Source organism: Monopterus albus, unplaced genomic scaffold (assembly GCF_001952655.1).
Source record: "Monopterus albus unplaced genomic scaffold, M_albus_1.0 scaffold82.1, whole genome shotgun sequence".
Taxonomy (NCBI): Eukaryota; Metazoa; Chordata; class Actinopteri; order Synbranchiformes; family Synbranchidae; genus Monopterus; species Monopterus albus.
The window spans coordinates 1,061,503-1,082,736 of NW_018127962.1; the positions used below are offsets into that span (position 1 = coordinate 1,061,503).

Genomic DNA, 21,234 nt, shown 5'->3' on the forward strand with positions numbered 1-21,234 from the left:
CTCCCTCTGTCTCAGCATCTTTGCATCATCTTTATAAAATCATTTATAAATTGATTACCAAATCTCACCGGGTCACATGAGATCTACTTACATACAGTATGTGTTTCCTAGAAAATTCAATGAAAAGACAGTTCATCACGGTTGTAACTTGTAAATTGTAACTTGAATTCACCAATATGTAGCACAGACTGAGCATAGCAGTCTGAACTGCCAGAACATCCCAGGAACCTAATGAAAATGGATTGTTTTCTTCATTAACCTTCATCAACATGAACATAAGTACAAGTAATTGATCCCTCATTAATTGTGTGCATTCTGCAGTAAATGTGTGTCGAGGCAAACGAAACATGTTTCTGGTGTTTGTGTGTGAGAAAGTAAAGCACGTCAGTGCATCTGGTGCCAATCTCAGCTCTGCCTCTGTGTGAATACAAAGATAGAGACACACACATGCAATAGAAGCCCAGAGATATTTAGTGCATTGCAAACTAATAATCATCAGTAGCAGCTTTCTTTGCTAGCATAGGACTTCAGTGTTGACAGGGAGTATTGAGACACACACACACACACACACACACACACACACACTTAGTGTCTCTTGCAGACGTGCTTGTTCTGCTTCAGTGCATCTCAGGCTTTGTATAAGAAACCATGACCCCGTTTCCAGGCTAGACTAGTTGCCATGGCAAATCTATCCTCTGAATATTATGGTTTATCCCTCTCCCCAACTTGGAATTGGGACTCAAATTATACCTGTGTGTGTGTGTGTGTGTGTGTGTTGTGTGCTTTCATTAAAGGAGCTCATTTTCTCTGAGCTTGGCTGAAAATGGAGCAGCCTGTCTTCTATTAGAGAATCCAGGCCTGCACCTCCAGTGTGTCTCTCACTCTTTGCTTCTTCCCCCTTTTTTCTGTCATCCTCAGTCCCAGAAGCCACATTAAAACATCTGCTCATCTGCCCTGATATGTTTTCCGGTTCAAAGCAACATAAAGATGATGATGATATGATTGTTATTGATAAGAAACCCCCAGGGTTTAGAAGCACAGGACACAATTTTCTCCATGATAAAACCCCTTTCATTATATTTTGTGGTTATTCTTGTGAAATAAAGTCTCCCTTTTAACTAATTAGTGACCTACTATTACCCAATTAAGTTAATGAGTCTGTGATATTAGCTTATTGTGGTTATATCTTTCTTATTGTGTTGGTTTTTTTTTTGTAATGGCTGTAGATGTAGTATCTCTAATACTAATCACTGGAGCTATAGTACCTTTTAATTCTAAATGCCTATATACTTGAGTTGAACATAGCGACTTTCTGCAGGACTTGCAGCGGATTCCATAGTCTAGTCTTCTATTTGCACACATGCTTCTCCTCATTTACTTTGGAGTTGGGACAGCCAGTAGCTTTGTATCAGCTCTCAACCCAGTTTTTGCAGTGCTACTCATGTTCTTCTTCCCTTCTCATTCTCATATGAGTGCTTTGCAACATCAGAATATTTTTTTGTGTCATCTGCAGACTCTGCACATGGTCCTGAGTCGGAATATGTGACATATATATATTCCCCTGCCACTTGCAACAGATCAGCCTAAACAGACTCTCTATGTAGAATGTTAAATTGTTCAGAAAATGTCTGATTCTGCTTCTAGTGAAGTTAGATTTTCAGCTGTAATATTTGTGATGACACTTTACACTCATTATAAATATATTTTTGATATTTAGAACTAACTAAACTGTTGAAAAATTTGTTGTAAATTCAGTGACTTGTGATTATTTTAGTTGTGGATGGACCTCTAGTCTTCACACACCTACATGCATCAGGAGGCGCGGCATTGCCATCCCAACATGACAGCCACCTGTGTGATGTCTGAGTAGCCCCAATGCAGGGTGTATGTGTGTATGTATACATCTATGAGGTAGGACAGAGTCAGTACTGCCACCATGTGGTCACATCTGAAAACCAGTTTGTTTGTGTGTGTGTGTTCACAGATCTGTGATGTAATGACTTAACGTCTGCAAGACTGTGATCAGATCTTTATGTTTCAGTCTGTTTTCCTGATTTCTTCTGTCCTTTTCTTTTTAGATAGAGACGGAGAAATTGTAGTGCACATTTTACCTCACTTCCTCCACTGTCGCCCTTATGTAATGTTTTATTTTAAGACCAAGTGTTCTTTCTGGCTTTTGATTCCTTACCTGACTCCAAAGGAGAGCTGCACAAGAATTCCTATATACCTAGACTGTCTGTTTGTGCATACATGGCAAATAAAATATCTTGAATCTTCTGCATGTAGATTTAAATTATATTTGTTTTTCAGGCATTAGTTCATATTTTTGCATATGTTCTTAAGATTTCTTTGATCTGAGCACATTTCTGGATGGGTCTGTACATTTAAGCCAGTCATCTTCTCCCATCTTTTTGACTCGTCTCCAGAAATGGAGAGCGGAGTGAATCTCAGCCTGGAGTTTCCATGGCAACACCTCCTGGTACACAGTGGAGCTGATATCTCTCACTGTGTGTGTGTGTGTGTGTGTGTATAAATTTATTGTTTGCTTGTTGTGCCATATTTCTGGCAGTGTGTTATCTCCATGGTGACATAAATGCTACCAGAAGATCCATTTCTCCCCATCAGACCAGAATCCATCCTAATCTGATAAATCAAGCATGAAATTGGTGTCATTAAACCCAACTGTTTGTTAAAATAAATAGTATATAAGAATGTATGTGCATGAGCTTACTGAACATCTTTCTTGCCATTTGCTGCTCTTCATCTGAAGCTGGGCTGCACAAGTCACCATGGCAACAGCACGTGTGCAGTCGGTTCTCTCTCTGGTGTCTTTGCTGTGCTCTTCACCCTGAGACATTAACTCCCATGGGGTCTGATTAGACAAAAGCAGGAGATGCTAACAGTGATGCTAATCAATGCTAAGACCCATATTGTATGACCAAGTCATTTCTCTTAGTGTCTTTGGGTAAACATAGTTTTACTGCTTTTTCTCCATATGCAAAGACATTTAACCCCTGTTGCTGATCAATAAGTTATTTTAAACCCAGGTTTGCAAAGCACAAGTATCACTTATATGATCTGATTGGACTAACCATTGAAATTTCACTACGTAAAGGATTCATATATTTCTATGTATGAGTATGTTTTTATTTAATGTTGGTTAGTTCATGTTTAGTTGTAAGAATGTTTCGAGGGGTTATCTCCTTATTCACTAACAGTCTGGGTGGGAGACCCTCCTACCTGATCAATCAGAAGAAGGTGGAGTCTGCACCTGACCTAATAAGTCATCTCACTCATGCTGTCCCTTTGTGTGCTGCAGGATGCTTTCAGCTTGGTATGGTAAACCTTTTCTCCTGACTGCTAATTACTGGACACATTATTTTTGTAAGTTCTGAGCATAGTTCCTATATGTGTAGTAGGTGCTTGTAAGGTTAACATTTGATGGATGGCTACAAATCATCTGGTTGACAAGTAAAGTGTGAATAGAGAGAGTTAAACTGCCCTCCTCTCATGTACTGGATTTAGCCATCAGAAAAGTGGTTCTGTAGCACTCCAATTTCAGGACAGAGTAGTTGGAGCAGTCAGTCACCTGAATTCAATCCAATTGAAAATCCCTAAAACAAGATGACTGCAGCAAAGAGTTGGCAGAGGTTCACCAGGCAAGGCTGTGTTCTGGTGCCTCTAGGTTGAAGTTGGACAGATTTATAGGCTAGTTATAATTTATTTGGGCTTATAGTAAATACATCTGTCTCCTAAAACTAGGCAACTGCATATTCATTATAATAGGGCTGCCATTTCTTCACTGCCTATCCACTGTGGATGCAAATCTTCTCAAATGAAAGCTGAAAGTTAACACTTGAACCTCATTCATTGCCTTATTTCAAATCTGGTGTCCTGGACCTCAGAGTCAAAACAAGTCCACATACTCAAAGGCTGCGCTTTGTGTGTATGAAAGAGGGAGTGGCAAGACCTCAGATGGAGGGGTGTGGTACCCCACTACACCAATTCATCTCCCCTCCTTTGATCATTGCTCCAGCTTTTGTTCTTTTGTGTATGTGGGGAAGGAGAGAATGAATAAAACGTTTCTTGTCTCACAGGTTAACGTAGCAGCACAAAAAAGTGTTGAGAGGTTGTTGATAATATTGGGAGAAAGTGTAAGCTGCTGGAGATTGTGTGCTGTCAATAGTAATGACTTTATGTTAGCTGGTCTGGCAGGGACACAGAGAGGCCCTGTTAATATTCCTGTGCTGTGTGTCTGTCTCCCTTTCTCTCCTATCACGCACACACACACACACACATTCATAGTCCCGCCTCCACACTGGCTGCAACACCATGATGTCATTTCTCGTGTGACTGGCTGTGAGGCTGCTAAGGGAAGGAGGAGAGATGCTGGGAGAGAGAGGGAGGTACAGAAGCTAGAGAGGAGTGAAAGAAAATGCCGGCACTTGTATGGGTGGAGAGCTTTACAGACAGCTGTGTGGGTGTGCAGCTTTAGTCCCTCTCTGAACTGTGTGTATGTGTCTTGGGGGTACGGCTTGGAGAAGAGGGGGACCCCAATGCCACGCCCTCGCTGAAGCATGAGGCGACTTATCTGCCAGCGGATCTGTGACTGTGAGTGCAGGGATGGACCCGTGTGAGTTGGTGTGTGTATGTGTTGATGACTGTGTAAATGTTTCACAAAAGACAATGTCAGTTATGTCTGTTTCTGTACATGTCCACTCAACGTTTACCGAGGTTGACACAGTATGCTCTGTGGTCACTGTGAACATGTGGCTTGTAAGGAGACGTGCGCATGCCTGTCATTGATTTTGCATGTTGACTGTGTTTGTGTGTAGGTAAGTTGATGTATGAGCCGAGGTGGAGGGTGGTGGCTTTGGCGCATTTCTCTATGACTGGTTGTCAGAGAGACCAGGACGCAACTACATTCCTGTGCCAACAGTTTGATCTCCACAGTTGACTTGTTATCATATACAGCCTTTCCTACATGTGGAAGACACTGGTAGATGCACATTCCAAATGCTGAACCATTACTGCGAGTGTGTCTCAAGTTCAGTGCTAGCTTTGTAGCTAGCGTGATTTCTGCTAGCAAATAGATTGAGTGCTTGGACTCCAGAGAGTTCTGTCAGTCACTGGTGGAATGGGTGGACAGCCTGACTGTTAGATCTGTTATTGTGCTCTTAGAAATTATTGTATATGTATGTGGGTTTGTGTTTTGTTCTAATCAGGGGTGTGATTGTAATTAGTATTGGTTAAATGATTCCAACTATAGGGCAGCTTCTGCAGTAATGCGATCGATGTACCGATCCGTCGTGGTGAAGAAGGAGCTGAGCTCTAAGGCGAAGCTCTCGATTTACTAGTCAATCTACGTTCCGACTCTCACCTATGGTCATGAACTTTGGGTCATGACCGAAAGGGCAAGATCCCGGATACAGGCGGCCAAAATAAGTTTCCTCTGCAGGGTGGCGGGGCACACCCTTAGAGATAGGGTGAGGAGCTCGGTCATCTGGAAGGAGCTCAGAGTAGAACCGCTGCTCCTCCACATCAAGAGGAGCCAGCTGAGGTGGCTTGGGCATCTGTTTCGGATTCCTCCTGGGCGCGTTCCTAGGGAGGTGCTCCGGGCAGGTCCTACCGGGAGGAGGCCCCGGGGAAGACCCAGGACACGCTGGAGGGACTGTGTTTCTCAGCTGGCCTGGAAATGCCTCGGCAGTCCCCCGGAGGAGCTGGAGGAAGTGTCTGGAGAGAGGGAAGTCTGGGCATCTTTGCTTAGACTGCTGCCCCCGTGACCTGGTCCCGGATAAGCGGAGGAAAATGGATGGATGGATGGATGGATGGATGGATAAATGATTCCTGACCAAGCTGACTACAACTTCCTCTGTTCTTTGCTTCTCACCTTTACTTTTATTTCTAGTGTTCATTGTCCTCTAATGGCTTCATGCTCTCACAACATGGCATATAATAATAATAATAATAATAATAATAATGAGCCTGAGGGTTTGAATAATTATAGATTTTTAGTTAACATTTTAGGAAGCTGCTTTCAGCATGCTTTGTTTGTGAGGGCAGATGTTGATCCTTTTGACTTTTTCAGGTCATGTGATTCTGGACTCACTGATAGTTTACAATGATTCTCGTGCAGACTTGAATTAATAAAATAGTTTATCATGTTATGGTTTGTTTTTGAAGACCATGATTTTCAGTATTGTGAGAGATCAATAGTAACTACTTGACTCAGTAAAAGGATTTACAAAAACCTGGATATGGATGGTAACACTCAGCTCTCTTCTTCTTCCAGATCGCAGTTTTGATGACGACGACAGTGTGGACGGGAATCGTTCATCAGCCCAGTCTGCCTTCAAAGTTCCTAAAGTTCCCAAGAAGCCTGCAGAGTCTTCCGCTGCACGTAGGCCCAGTGCTACTGGTGGCAAACTAGGTATTTAAATTAGCATGTAAACTGACCCCAACCCTGGTGTCTGTGCTCTTTTCTTTTTCACCTAAATACATATGAATCAAAAGACGAGATAAGATAATCTGTTGTTAGTGTTCAGATCGGTGTACTCAAACTTTTCAAATTTGTCCGGGATCAATTGAGGTTAGCTAAAGGTTCTCGGACGCAAGTGCAGTCTGCAACATTTGTTTGTTTCAGTCAGTGAAAACATGGCGGAATACAGTGACAGATCGAGTGACAATTCTCTGGAGATTTTTCATCCATTAAAGCAGACTATGTTTGAAGTGTGAGCATATTTTGGTTTTTACAAGAGGGTGGCTCAATTGATGACAGTTACCCTGTCTGCAGAACATGCAGAAAAAAAATTGATGCAAAAGGAGGCGACACTTCAATTCTTTTGAGTCATCACCCTTAACTGAAGGTTAACTTTTAGCTGAATTCGTGATGTGAGGACTTTGAAATGGGGCAGATAGTTTGTCATAAAGCTTTCAGTGCAACATGTTTCCTTCCCCTCAGAAATCTGATGCTGTCGTTTTCTTATCAGCCTCATATCTGTGCTAATATTTCAGGGCTGCAGAAGATCTGGCTCTGAAGCAATTTATATCACCTTCCTGTTTAGAGAGCATCCTCTGCTTTGCCAAGTCTCCCTCCTGCTGTAGATGGCTGGAGGGTTATGTTTGCTTCCTCTTTGCATGTATCGATTTTTCCCGTCTTCCTCTCTACTGTAAGAAAGCTGTTCCCACCACCGTGCCTTCGACTCCTGCTGATGTATCTGTGTCAGCAATGTTACACACACGCTCATAATTGCGTGTTTACAAGCAAGCAGTCTTTGTAATTGCGCTGTTGGTTGGAAACACAAGGCTGATCTTTTGTCACATAGATTATTTATTGATTGTAGATAGACGGCAAGGGGCTGAAATCAAGGGCATGCTGGGTAATTTTCACACATAACTACAGCTCTAAATCTTTGACCTTGTGAAGTTGAATGTGAAAAAGACCTGATTTTACCTTTGTCACAAATCAGTAAGATTCACTCACTTGCATCTGAGGTGTAGGGGCTGTTGGGATGCCTGTCATATTGTTCAGGTGTTTAATTTAATTTTTTGTGAATTGGTTGTCTGGCATTTCTTGTGCTATATAAGAATAGTTTCTGTGATGGCAGCAATGTGTGGCCTTGTCTGCATTTGCATTTGCATTTAGATGATGTAGTCGCCCACACAGTCTGGCAACACCCAACAGCAAGATTCAGACAGAAGTTGAATATTTAAATTTTACCAGTAACTCACAGTAATAGAAACAAAAAAAATTAAAGCTGTACTGGGAAGGATCAGGCCATGACCACTCTGAAGGTGCAGTACTACCGTTCAGGGGGATTGGCTACAATCTGAGTGACAGTTCGTTTCACCAGTACAAAACCCCTTCTGGGACTTTTGGGTCAAGAGGAGAAGCTCTGGGTTCTTTTTTCTTCTGAGTGGGCTGGACTCCAAAATGAGGTGGTTTTCAATGTATTTCAGACCGAAAAAAAAAGATAATGATTGCATAAACTGTCTCACTGGCTTGTCTTCATTACAGGAGAACAGAAAAAATTATAATTTCAGTGTTTATAGGTTTTAAAAGCGTATGTTTTGAATTTCGGTTCAGTGTCATCCTGCTCCCAGAAAGAATGTTTGACCTTCCTAGCAGTAGACTTTTTTTAGCCCCCGAACAGCTGGTTAATAATCACATTTATACAATATAATCTCCCACATTTCCACAAGTAACTAAATTTTGTACAATTTAAGGTAGAATACTTTTTTATGATAAAGTGTTTCTGATATCAAAGTTGGTTTGTGTTACTGGCAAGGCATCACATGTCAGCAGAACTGTAATTAGTATTGCAGTCATAACAGTTGACCCTGATAACATGCCATGAACCTTATCATTTCAAAAAGCTGGCAATAAAAATAATTGGAAATAGTCATGAATGAGTGGTGGCCACGCTGCTACTGTCTTGGACCCTGAAAGTCACAGAGGATAGTGCCTACAGCTCAGCAGCTGATTACATCCAGGGTTCCCAGCTCTACAATGTAGAGTTTTGACATGATGTGTCTTTGTAGTACAGTATGATGTGGAAACCAGCCTCAGGGAGAGGAGGAAAGGATATGTTTGTACTGCCTCTATGTTTATACCAAGTGCTCCTCCGCCATGTTTACATCTGCTCTTCAGTCTCCTCTCTTCTCTCTCTTTAACACTCTATTCCTCTTAGACTGCTATGGTCCACTGAACTTCTCACCACCCCCAGAAAGTTATGATTGACAGGCCCATTACTGGCAAGATGTCTATTAGAAACACAGGCTGCTCCCACTAACTTAAGTGGGCGTAGCGTGTGTGCGTGTAATTTGAAATGCCATTGTTTTTCAGCCAGAACTTAAACCAGAACTACAAATCCAACCATCACATAAATGAAATGCTGAGTGCTTGCAGGCAATATTAAAAATAAACACATTAATTGACTTTGCTTTTATTTTGCAGTATCTAAGGAAAGTGCTGGGGCAGTTGATGAAGAAGATTTCATTAAAGCCTTCACAGATGTCCCTACTGTCCAGGTACACTGCACACAGGAGCATCAATTCAGACAGTTGTGCACATTCAGCCCATTTAATAACAAAGATTTACCGGTTATCAAAGCCAGACTGAGACTTTTTCTGCCCTTTACACCTCGTTCCCTTCCCCTATCTTGTTTCCCTTCTGTTTCTATACAGATCTACTCAACAAGGGATCTTGAGGACAACCTGAATAAGATCCGTGAGATTTGCTCTGACGACAAACATGATTGGGACCAGAGAGCCAATGCTGTCAGTAGATCTAAAATAACCCTTTTTTTTTTTTTTACATTACTTTACTATCTGATCACGAAGAGTGTGTTCTCTGCATTTTTTAACCTTTTTTTTTTTTTACAGCTGAAAAAAATTCGGTCACTGCTGGTGGCAGGCGCAGCCAACTACGACTGTTTTTACCAGCACCTACGGCTGCTAGATGGAGCCTTCAAACTGTCTGCAAAAGACCTGCGCTCACAAGTGGTCCGAGAGGCCTGCATCACTGTGGCGTGAGTGTTGCTTACAGAAACGTTCATCACCGGGTGGCAAATTTGACAAAATATGCAGAATTTACTGTGTTACTCAGTTGTCGGCCATAATCTAACCTGTTAATTTTTACATGTTTTTGTGTATAAGGAACACTTTTGGTTGTTCGGTGTTTATAACACTTCTAGTGTGTGTTCTTGTAGCCACCTCTCATCAGTGTTGGGGAATAAGTTTGACCATGGAGCAGAAGCCATTGTTCCTGTCCTGTTCAACCTCATCCCCAACTGTGCCAAAGTCATGGCAACTTCTGGTGTGTTGGCCATTCGCATCATCATACGGGTGAGTTCTGCAAATGCATCATTGAACAGTCTTGTTAGATACCTCATGTTCAGTGTTTGTACTGCTGCTGCATCTTCCTTTTCACATCATTCACATTCTGCTCTTTGTCTGCGGGTGCAGCACACCCACGTCCCTAGGCTCATCCCCCTGATAACCAGTAACTGCACATCCAAGTCTGTTGCTGTTAGAAGGTGAGATTACCAAAGATGCTACAATGATAAATGGGCTAGTGTGTTGATGAGCAGCTCTCAGATAATGCTCAACCATAAAATCCTAATAAGAATGTTAGTGATGATATTAAGCTGTGGTTTTTGTGCTGATGGAAACATATCATCACCAGGCGCTGTTATGTTTTCTTGGATCTTCTGCTACAGGAATGGCAAACCCACTCATTGGAGAGGTGAGGATTGATTTCAGCATGCTTCAAAGCAAAAGCATGACTATACAGCATTCACAGTGTCGTTTACAAAGGATAAAACATGTTTAAAGCATGTTTTTCTTCTTGTTCACACTTGGCATTCATACTTTTTGTGTGTATTCTGCAGGCACACTGCTGTTCTGGCTGAAAGTATCAAGAAGGGAATTCGAGATGCCGACTCAGAGGCCAGAGTGGAGGCCCGCAAGTAAGGACCACACACATGGGCATTTTTTTGAAATAACATTATGTGAAAGAGAAGTACTGTTAAATCTCTCAGCACCCTCCTTTTCCTGTTTGAATGCCTTGAGTGCTCTCTTCTTCTCCCTCCATCACCTTATTACCTCCTTTCTCACCCATCTGTTTGGCCTCACTCTGACTTTTTCCATTGGTATCTGTTCTTCTCTTCTTTCTCTGTCCATCTCCGTTCCCATTTTCTTCTTTTCTGTGGTCTCTATCAGAACCTACTGGGGTTTGAGGAACCACTTTCCAGCAGAGGCTGATGCACTCTACAATTCCTTGGAGCCGTCATATCAGAGGACCCTTCAGTCCTGCCTGAAGAGCTCTAGCAGTGTGGCCTCACTTCCCCAGAGTGACCGCTCGTCATCCTCCTCTCAAGAGAGCCTCAAGTAATCAATGTTCAGCACAGCACTTTTAGCCTGGAAAAATGAACACTGAAGTCATTTTGGCAGGAACTATTTTGAGAAATGTTTTATAAGGTGCCTTCTATGGACTTGTACACTCTTTGTTGGATACTCTTGCTGTACATGGATCAAATCTCCTCGGTTTACTTTCCCTGTTCTCCTCTAATATCTCATCCTTTCGGCTTTATGCATCAGTAAAGGATGAAAGTAGACAAACACAATGCCCAGTAACTTCATCTGTGAATGTTAAACCTTAAAAAAAAAAGTCAGACAAAGAAATTCTCAGGTTATTCAGGGCATCGTATTCCAACCCCAGTGTTTTGGATCTGTCATTGTTTTACCATGTCTATATTGTGTTCTGCTGGCAAACAATACTACAGCAAGCTGAAATATGAGCAAAGCAGAAAGATGTTCTTTCCTGCTACACTTGCTTGTACCAGACTCGCTGTCGGTGAATACTGAACAATATGATAACAGTTTGTAGTTGTTGCTCAGAGAATAAGCAGTGTTGTAGTGCTGACTAAAAGTGTATATGATGTAAATAATATAATTATGATGCATGCTATTTTAAGATAGTTTAAATGTAAAATACACAGTTCACGTGTGGTCTTAAAAACATTGGGAGATCCAAACGGTTAGGAAAATGAAATATTTCAGTAAATCAGCATTACTTGTTGCCCCTCATTCACACTTTTATTTGAAAACTTCCGAAGCTCATTTACTTGTTTACATTCGAAGTCTGTGACCATAGCTTTTTTTAGGGTGACCTCTGCACATTGCTTATAGAAATCACAGTGTAATATCACTTCATACTTTGCTGAAAATCTGTAAACTATTTCTATCACCCAGTACTTTTTGTGTGTGTGTTTTGTAGTGTGCTGACCTACTTTTCTCCCTCTTTTGTTAGTCGCCCTCTGTCTTCGAAATGGTCAGCAGCTCCAGGCCGAGGTGAGTCAGGAACACACACACACACACACATAGCGGTAGACACATATGCAATCTCTCTCAAACACATAATCTCATACTCACTTAGTCCTGTGACACACACATACCCAGCAGCTTCAACAAAGCTCAGACCACCCTCAGATTTGCCATCCAGTTCATTTACATCTTGCCTGTGTTCCAGTCCTGTACAGTCACATCTGGTTATGTGTTTATGTTGCAACACACAGGTGTCTGGCTTTTTCTGATATTTCAGTTTGTGTATCAATATTGTGTACAGTATGTCTTGTGTGGTTTCTGCATGTGTTTGTGTTGTGTATATATCCTTTCATCACTTCCCATCCCTTCTCCAATGCACTCCTCCTCCTGTCCTATCAGTCCCTGCGGGTTCAAAGGGTGGGGTGTCGCCGGCCTCCCTGCAGCGTTCCCGTAGCGACGTGGATGTAAACGCAGCAGCAGCCGCTAAGTACCGGCACGTGGGACGCGCCGGGGGAGCTGGCCGACTGACCCCTGGTTCCTATTCCTCACTGGGTAAGGGCCAGTCAAGTTAAACCACTGATCAGTGCAGACATTAGTCTGCATGTAATAACCAGGATGTCACAGTCCTTTACAACCATATTAAAGGAAGCACTACTCAAGTTTCTGACAGGTAGAAGCAGGAAGTTAAAGTCACTTTGAGCACAACTCACAACATCTTTGTACCAAACAGTCTATAAGGATGGACTTACACACTCACGTTTCAGTGTTTGGACTGGCCTCGCTCCCCTCCTCTCTTGCTGCCTGCTCATTACCTGTTAATGTATCCTGTGTGTGTTTTGTTATGGACAGTCTGTGCATGTTCTGTATATGAATATTGTATAGTGTGTTGGTATGTCTCTGTATGTTTCTATGTTGCATGGTTCTCTGTTAAACAGATGGTCTTTTACTAATACACAGCGTTCTCTTGTTTCTCTTTTCTGCCCTTTTTCTTTTATCTTACATTCTTTATTCCTGTTACTGGCACCTTTTATTTTTCCCTTTTCATTCACTTTTAAAAATCATTTCTATCAATCCTTTCATTTCCTTTTGTTTTCCCCTTTGCCTTTCACCCTCTTTCTTTCTCTGCTACTTAAGATGAGACCTCTGATAAAATGGATGGTAAGATCGTCTCACTTTGCAACCACCAACAAGCTACTCAAATTTCTTCTTTCTCTTGTTTTTCTGTCCCTTTTCTCACTTCATTACAGTCCATGTTAAGGCCTTTTGTTGCAGTGTGTGGCTACAGCGCCCCCTGTTATCAAATTTACAGACAGGTGACAAATTAAAGGGAAAACCAGAATAAATGAGCGGCCTCTCCCAGGATGACAGTGTCCCCATCCATAGGGCATGAGGGATCAGTGAACGGTTTGAGGAGTATGAAAATGATGTGAATAATATGCTATGACCTTCACAGTCACCAGATCTCAACTCAGTTTGAACCTATGGGAGATTTATAACCGACATACTGTATGTATTAGACAGCATCTCCACCACCATCATCAGAACACCAGGAGGGAAACAAAGGAGGGAATATCTTATGGATCAGTGGGGTTCATCCTGCCAGTAGGGTCTAGAGTCCAGAGACTTGGAGAATCATTGCCAAGGCAGACTCAAACTGCTCTGGTGGCACGTGGTCGCCCAACACCTTAATGAGACACTTTATTTTGGTTTTTCCTTTCATTTGTCATCTGTCTCTGTATTTATCCCTCATTTGTGTTACTGTCCTACTCATCACATCATGAATATAATTACATGTCGAAGATCATCTTATGTTTTGCTACAGTTTAATATTATTTTTAATAGGGAAATGGTCTAACCAGCTGTTTTAAGCTTGATCATTCTGGTATTGACTTTTACTAGGATACTTAGGATGTTTATTTTGCATTTTATACACCTATTAGGTGAAGTATTTCATATTTACAACATGCCCCTTCTTTGTCCATCTGTAGGAACCAGGTCAGACAATGGTAAGACTGGTTAGGTTTATATGGTTGTACTCACTTTTTGGGGATGTTCTAGTTGAAACATTTTAATTGACATCCTGAGTTTCTAAATCAAAAAGTTTACCATCACCAATCCAACCTTAATTGTGCAATCATGTTTGTTTTTCTTAGTAGTACATATGAGCTAGTGTTTGAATAGAGGAATGGCTTGACATGAACAGAAATTGCAGTTGAAAAGTTTGGACATACTTAACCCATTCGATTCAGTGGGAGCAACAGAAGATGATTGGCAACTGTTGATTATCGACTAATCAGTTATGTTTTAATGCAGTTAAGAAGTTCTGCCTTTTAATCGATAAGTTCTTTGCCCTGTTAGCTTTAATATTTACTCATTCTTTCAAATGCTGCCGATGGTTGCTAGTTTCATCAAATGCTTCATATACTTGGACAACTGGTTTATTAACCAGTTTTCAGAATTTAACATTACTAAGACTGGATTCTAATCAACTAAAACATCCCTGGTGTAGTTGTGTGTGTGCACCTGGCTGAATCTGAGTGTCTAGTTTAAGATCAGACCATTCAGCAGTTTCCAGCACTAGTTGCATTTCGTGACCTTTAGTGCTTCTTAGTTTCTGGGTTCCATTTGGTTATAAACTTCTTGTGATTAGGTGTGGTAACTTTGGGAGTACTGTGTGGAGTTTTGTGTGTTTTTACTATTTCCTCTCCATATACATACAGGGCGTGTACGTACCAAGCAGCCCCTGTCTACTGCCAGCAGTGTGTCCAGTCAGGTGGACTCACGGGGACGCAGCCGCACCAAGATGGTCTCCCAGTCGCAACGTATGTGCGCTCCCTCACACACAGCATAACTAAAACCTAGCTGAGTGGGATATACTGGGTATCGAGTTCACTTAGAGCATCACATACACACCAACAGAAATACTTTGTGTATGTGGCTTCTTGGAGTGTGTGTTTGTAGGTTCTCAGGCTCTTATTTTGGACTTTCTTTACATGTTGCCTTCATGGTGACAATAAGCTCCATGTGAATGTTTTTGTGCCTTCAGGTTCCGACGAATCCGATTGCACACCAGGTATTCCGTTTTGTGTGTGTGTGTCTTTGTATACCACAGTGGGAATGGTGGCCTACCTGCTATTGCTCTCATTCTGGTCAAGGTGTTTTTTTGTAAAGAGGAGAGAGTGAAATGTTTTTCTCTGCATGCCGTGTCTTATCACTGAGGATGGTGTGGTGGACAGTTAATTCCGCAGCTCTAGCCTGGCTCTGGCTGTCACTTACATTATTTATAATACTTTTAAGAAGTGTAAGACAAACTGCTCTTTATTCTTTGTCTATTTCAGATGTTACTTGACACTTACTGATGCTATCTGCCTGTTATCTGTTTGGAAATTCACTAAATAAAGTTTTAAAAAGAAGTGTAACGCAAGCAACTGAGTAAGCTACACTGCTGTTATACAGAAGCCAATTAGATTGTAACTGCTCTCCGAGAACACTTAGAGCTAACATGTTGCTTGTAACAGTTAGGAGACCACTTCAGAAGTGCAAAGTAATTGGACCACAGCCTAATGTACCAATCAGATCTGGACATGTAAATAAGAGACCAAATGGAAGTTGTTTGATGAAGTCAAAGCCCAAATCTCAGAACTGCAGATTAACAGAGAGGAAATGGCAGCTGCACAGAGGGTTAGAATCATTTCTACATATGTGTGAAAGCAACTGTGTGGGTATTTTTGAGCATATTTTATTTGAGTCACTTTTTTTTTCGTCATTGTGAACAGGCTTTGCTTCATATAAATGCCAGCTCTCCCAACATGCACCGCTTCTCCCAGGCAATCATCTGCAGCCAGTTCAGTGTGTGTGTGTTTAAGTGACACTTGTTTTTTCTTTCATAAATGGATTTATTTAATCAAAGTTCTTCAGCCTTTCCTTCATTTATTGTATGGAACACCAGGATGCGCTTCCATCGTACTCTGTGCCATTAACACCCATAATTCATCAGGTTTAATCTGCTGTTCCTTCCCCTTCGCCTCTGCTTTTCCCCTCCTCTCAACCAATGGGCTTAATGCCTCAGGATCTCAGTCTGCTACCCCTGTTGGTGGTAAGAGTCCAGCGCTACTTCTTTTTACCCGCTCTCTTTATCTTAGCTCCTTGTCGTCTGGTGCACTGACTGCCCCTTCCTTCACGAACACCCAGAAAGATCACCTCAGACCCACCCACCACTCTGGCTGAGGCATGCTGGGACGTGTAGGCACATACTGTTAACATGGCTGTTCTACGATCATGATAAACACACCGTTTTTGGAGCCTCGTGTTTATGCACTATTGTGTGTGCGTGGATGTAGCCAAATTATTTTCTTCAAAGAGAAAGAGCCAAAGGTAGTTATACTACGAAAGTAGAAACAAAAGGTGGAGTTCAAAAGTAAAACTCTTTTTACTTGTAAAACAGACATTCACATTTCATGAGTGTAATAGGCACCCACAAATGTAAACCTAAGTGTTGTCTACTTTGGCTTAGTAGACTTATGTAGTTCATTGTCTTTAACCTAGTCAAAGTGTTAAAATCAGATCATGTTGTAATTCAACAGGCATTAAAGTCTTCTAGCAGCTTAACAGAATTGTAGCTGTAGGTTCAGTGTCAGCATGGGTTTAATGTGTCTGTAAATGGAAGCGGGAGAAAGGATAGGTGAGCTACCTGGGAAAAGTAACAGTAAAGAGTAACTAGACCTCATCAGAGGCTCAAATATTCACATGGTAAAATATAAATTCATAAAATTGCGGTTTGTTGTATATTGCCTTGAAATGCCAGAACAGTTCCTCTATGTTTCTTTCCCGTCACTTAGATGTATTTATTTAGCTTTGTGACACTGGGTGCTAGTACATATGAAGTCTTTTTTTATGTGTGTGTGTGTGTGTGTATGTTTTTGTGTCTGAGAGAACCAGAGAGTTTGGTCTGCATGCTCATCTTCACTCACATTCAGTCATTGTAGCTCCGTCTTGATGTTCAGCTCTGGAGCTTGTTCGCCAGAAGTCTGTTCGCACACTTAATATTCAGCACTGCAGAGCAGCTTCTCTGGTTGATAGTAATGTGTCACTGTAGAAGACGACACACTTTGCACTCAGAGACAGGACATCATGGGGAGGAGAAGTTGACACCTCTTACCAAAGATATTCATGTAAAACTGTGGAGTTGTCAGTGTCACTTTTATATGAAAGATTTTGGATTAACATGTGTCAACACTAAAGTCATTGCACGTTGTAAATACACTTTCCTTTTAGTTTGGTTTTCAGCTCTCCTAGCCCCAAGAATCCTCTTTCCAGTGACCTCAGTTTTAACATGCATACTGAATTTTGAAAAGAGTACTTGGAACATAGTAACATTAGTTGATCGCATTCGGTTGTATGTATACAAAACTTGCCACCATTTTTATAAAAAGATCTATAACTTTCATTGTGAAATGCCCCTTGTCTAATTTAAGGCTCTGACTCTTACTTTCTCCTTTTCTGTGTGTTTCCTCTTCTTTCTCTGCGTCTCTCTGTAGCTGGCAGCCGGAGTGGCTCCCCAGGTCGTGTGCTGACAAGTACAGCCCTGAGCACCATGAGCTCGGGGGCACACAGGGTGCTGGGCAGCTCCAGCGGGGACGGACACAGACGCAGCCGCATCCCCCGCCGCATCCATTTCAACTGATCAATAAACTTCTTCCTTTTATATTTATGTTCCTACAATAGTTGGATAGCAAATGATGAGAGGTTACATAACTGCTTGCTTTTATACAAGCAGAACACAAAACTACACTCAACCACCCACAGCCCCTTAGATAAACAGTTTTCTTCCGTCCTGTTCACCATTTCCTCCTCTGCTCCTTTACCTGCCCTCCCTTCTCTCCTTCTTCATTCCTCTGTCCTGTAGCCCCCTCCAGCATTAGTTCAGTCTACAATGGAGCAAGCAGAGGAGGTAAGGCTCCGACCTCAACCACACCGCCCTGTTATCTATTTCTGTCTCATCTCATCCTCACTTTCTCTCCTCATCTTTAATCATCCTTCATTCTTTACTTCCATTAATCATTACATATCTTTCCCGCCATCCAAATCCCTCCTCAAAGCTGTAGCATACCTCCATCTCTCTAACCGGTCTGTGACTTCCTGGCTGCGTTGTTCTGATGAAGGGTGTCCCTGATCAGATGTCCACGCATGAACACACCCCCTCCCTCTCTTTACTAACCTATTAGCGGTCAGTGAACGAACCTTCTTGCAGGATCAGTGAAGCTGCATCAGGGCTTTGTGACCGTTTAATAGGCTGTAATTAACCCTGATTGTCTTGGTAGATGATGAAAAAGATGAACATAGCAATGAACAGTTAAGTTGATTGCGATGCTAATGGATGAAAATGCAGATCCTTCCCTCATCCACCCCCACGATTGCTAAATCACTTTTTCCTTTCTGTGTGTGCCTGAGTGTATGTGAATGTCAGACTTTGTTTTGTGTAAATGTGAGTCCAGCAGCCCTGTGCTACTGTCAGGTGCATCTCATCTGGGGCAGAAACAAGTAACCAATTAACGTAATATTAATCCTTGACAATTTTTTACAGTCAATTCATATTTTTTCATAGAATGTCTGATATTAAAGAGTTCTAGCTTCTCAAATGTGATTGTGTGTTTTTGTGCTGTTTTTTTCCTAGTAAATTTTTATAAGGTACACAACATCACTTAAAATAACGTGAATAGACTGAATGATACAGACTGTAATTTCTAGCTGCAGCCCTAATCAAAATTATAATCAGTACAATCATTGTAAGATGAAAGTAGTTTGCTGTGGTCCTGTTCTTCTGAGGAGAATTGGGAGAATAATTGACTAAAGTCAGCTGAGATGCTCCCTCATGGCCAGTAGACCTGTGCTCGTAGTCTTTTGTTTAGTTTTTCATTCTTACCTCTACTGTCTTATTCATGTCTTTATCCATGTACCATCCCCTCTGTTCTTCTTTACTGCTTTCTTTCTTCGCCTGTCATCTTCATGTTCCTTCCTTTTGTCCTCTATGTTCTTACTACCACTGTTCTTTCCTCCACTGCCTTTTCCTTGTTTCCCCCCTCCTCTTCCTTTCCCTCTGCTGTGGCCTGGCATTGTAACCCGGCTGGCGTTAGCTCGGGGCAGTCGTATCCCACGGCCCAGTATGAGTCAGGGCTGCAGCAGAGAGGCCAGCAGGGAGAGCAGCCGGGACGCCAGCCCCGTACGCTCCTTCACTCCCCTTGGTGAGTAGCAGTAGCTGACAGGTAACCAGGAGGGATGAGTAGTAAAATCAGGATGAGTATGACAGTAAAAAAGAATAACAACCATTCTTTTCTACATTAAGTTAGTGCAAATCAAATAAGGTCTTCATGTATGATTTTAAACCAAATTTAAAAAATAAAATCTCAACACTTTGGAAAGTTGAGGGTGATTCACAAAACGTCACTTGCATGTTTTTCAGCCTTTCTTCCTGCTCCCACACTCTGTTCAAATCAGCGTGTGGGTTTTGTATGTCTTGTGCGTGTGAGTGTTAAATTCTGTATGTGTGTGTTTTAATCTTGGTTGCAGCAACACGGAGCTACTCTCGCTCCACTGGAGCGCTCCACACACCTGATGCTTTTGGGGCTGCAGGTGAAGGATGAGTACATATATTTCTCTGTAGCTCACCCACCTACTTTGCCTTAATATTTGTTTGCTCCATTTTCTTTTAGTTCTTTTTAGCGCCACGCATCTTTTTTCAATATTTTGCCGGCCTTCGTTTTTTCTTTTTACATTATGCTCCAGGATGTCAAGCCCTCCAGTGGAATCGCATGCTTCCACCTGTTCAGTTGCCAGTTCACAACCATCCCGCCAGTCTTACCAGTGCCCATTTGTTTTCTTTATTTAGCTCTGCCCCATCTGTGGGGACACCAAGGTGTTCTCCTGTGTTCTTTCTCCTCCAGTGGCACCTGCAGTGTCACCTAACAAGTCATCACATCAACTTTTAGGTTGGCTCATGGGAAGTGCAGCATGTATGGGTTGAATAAATGTCAGAATGGATGATGAAAAGAGTGAGACACTTGGATGGTGGATCGTCAGTGGACAAGTGAGAGACAGGCTGAGTAGGGGGGAGAGTTGCTGAACTTGAGTCTTTTATTTTGAATTTTTTTAACATTTTTCCCCCTGCTGTCTTGTCTGTCCTTCCTCTTTCCATTGGTCTGTCTCTCTCTGTTCACGATCAGGTTTTGGCATCAGTCAGTCCAGTCGTCTCTCTTCTTCAGTCAGTGCCATGAGGGTCCTCAACACAGGCTCAGATGTAGAGGAGGCTCTTGCAGATGCACTGGTATGAAAACGCACAAACTTTCATACAGAAACATGCCAAAACCCACTCTGTGCACATTCCATTTAGCTGTGGCCATGTAGAGCTCACACCTGGAGCGCAAATATTTATGTTGACTAACCCCTGGTTCCACCTCTGTTTAATGCTGTCAGCTGTTGGGAGACATGCGGTCCAAGGTCAGCTTCTTCTCCTGCTTCTTACCTGTGTGTTAGCTGTGTTTGTATTCACTTAGAATGTTTTTATCCTGTGCCCTTTATTACTCTTATTTTAATTTCATAGTCCTTCTGTTCCGCCTGCAGAAGAAACCAGCACGGCGGCGGTATGAGAACTACAGCATGTACTCTGATGACGATGCTAACAGTGACGCATCTAGCGCCTGTTCAGAAAGGTCCTACAGCTCCAGGAATGGAGGAGCCATCCCCACCTACATGAGGCAGACAGAAGATGTGGCAGAGGTTAGTGGCAACAGCAGTACTGCAGATGACTATATGAACCAGTGTCATTAAGCCAAGCAACAAATATCAAAAGGAGAGGGCCAGACCGCAGTGTACACTTTCCTAAATAATATTGTACAATGGTTCATACTGCCGGTCTCACATCCTGTATGCTTTAAGTTAATTACATGTTATAAATATCTGGTTGGAAGCCGTGTAATTGTTCAGAATAAACACATTTTAAGGATTTGCTAAATAAGTACAATATATCGTATTTGCTGTGATCACAGTTAAAGTTTATGGTCCTCATGTAGAATTTTGAGCCCATGATTAAGCAATAAAAATACAAATTTGGTGACAAGTAAGTGAAGTCAAAGTGCAGTTGATTCCAAGCATTGTAGCTCTGCAGGAAGGAAGTCACTGCTATTACTTCACGACCTGGCTCACTGATTTTATGCAGCTCCAGTTTGTTTCACACTGAGAGTTATGTAACCTCATCATTTATCAATGATCATTTTTCAGTTGAATCTGAAAGCCCACCCCACTTCAGTATCAGCCTCAGTCCATCCATCCATCCATTTTCTTCCGCTTATCCGGGACCAGGTCGCGGGGGCAGCAGTCTAAGCAAAGATGCCCAGACCTCCCTCTCTCCAGACA

At 42.1% G+C, this 21,234-nt stretch overlaps 1 protein-coding gene across 1 annotated transcript in view; it reads left to right on the forward strand.

Moving 5' to 3' along the window:
- Positions 1-21,234, forward strand: part of clasp2 (cytoplasmic linker associated protein 2) — a 53,948-nt gene that overhangs the window by 21,002 nt on the left and 11,712 nt on the right. Inside the window, 22 exon segments of the mRNA XM_020606945.1 lie at positions 6,293-6,430; positions 8,957-9,030; positions 9,187-9,279; positions 9,385-9,530; positions 9,711-9,846; positions 9,967-10,037; positions 10,187-10,246; positions 10,392-10,469; positions 10,723-10,890; positions 11,813-11,853; positions 12,226-12,378; positions 12,961-12,984; positions 14,547-14,648; positions 14,873-14,899; positions 15,896-15,922; positions 17,364-17,537; positions 17,732-17,776; positions 18,960-19,067; positions 19,393-19,455; positions 20,046-20,146; positions 20,296-20,319; positions 20,443-20,677. Coding sequence (XP_020462601.1) covers positions 6,293-6,430; positions 8,957-9,030; positions 9,187-9,279; positions 9,385-9,530; positions 9,711-9,846; positions 9,967-10,037; positions 10,187-10,246; positions 10,392-10,469; positions 10,723-10,890; positions 11,813-11,853; positions 12,226-12,378; positions 12,961-12,984; positions 14,547-14,648; positions 14,873-14,899; positions 15,896-15,922; positions 17,364-17,537; positions 17,732-17,776; positions 18,960-19,067; positions 19,393-19,455; positions 20,046-20,146; positions 20,296-20,319; positions 20,443-20,677 — 2,088 coding nt within the window.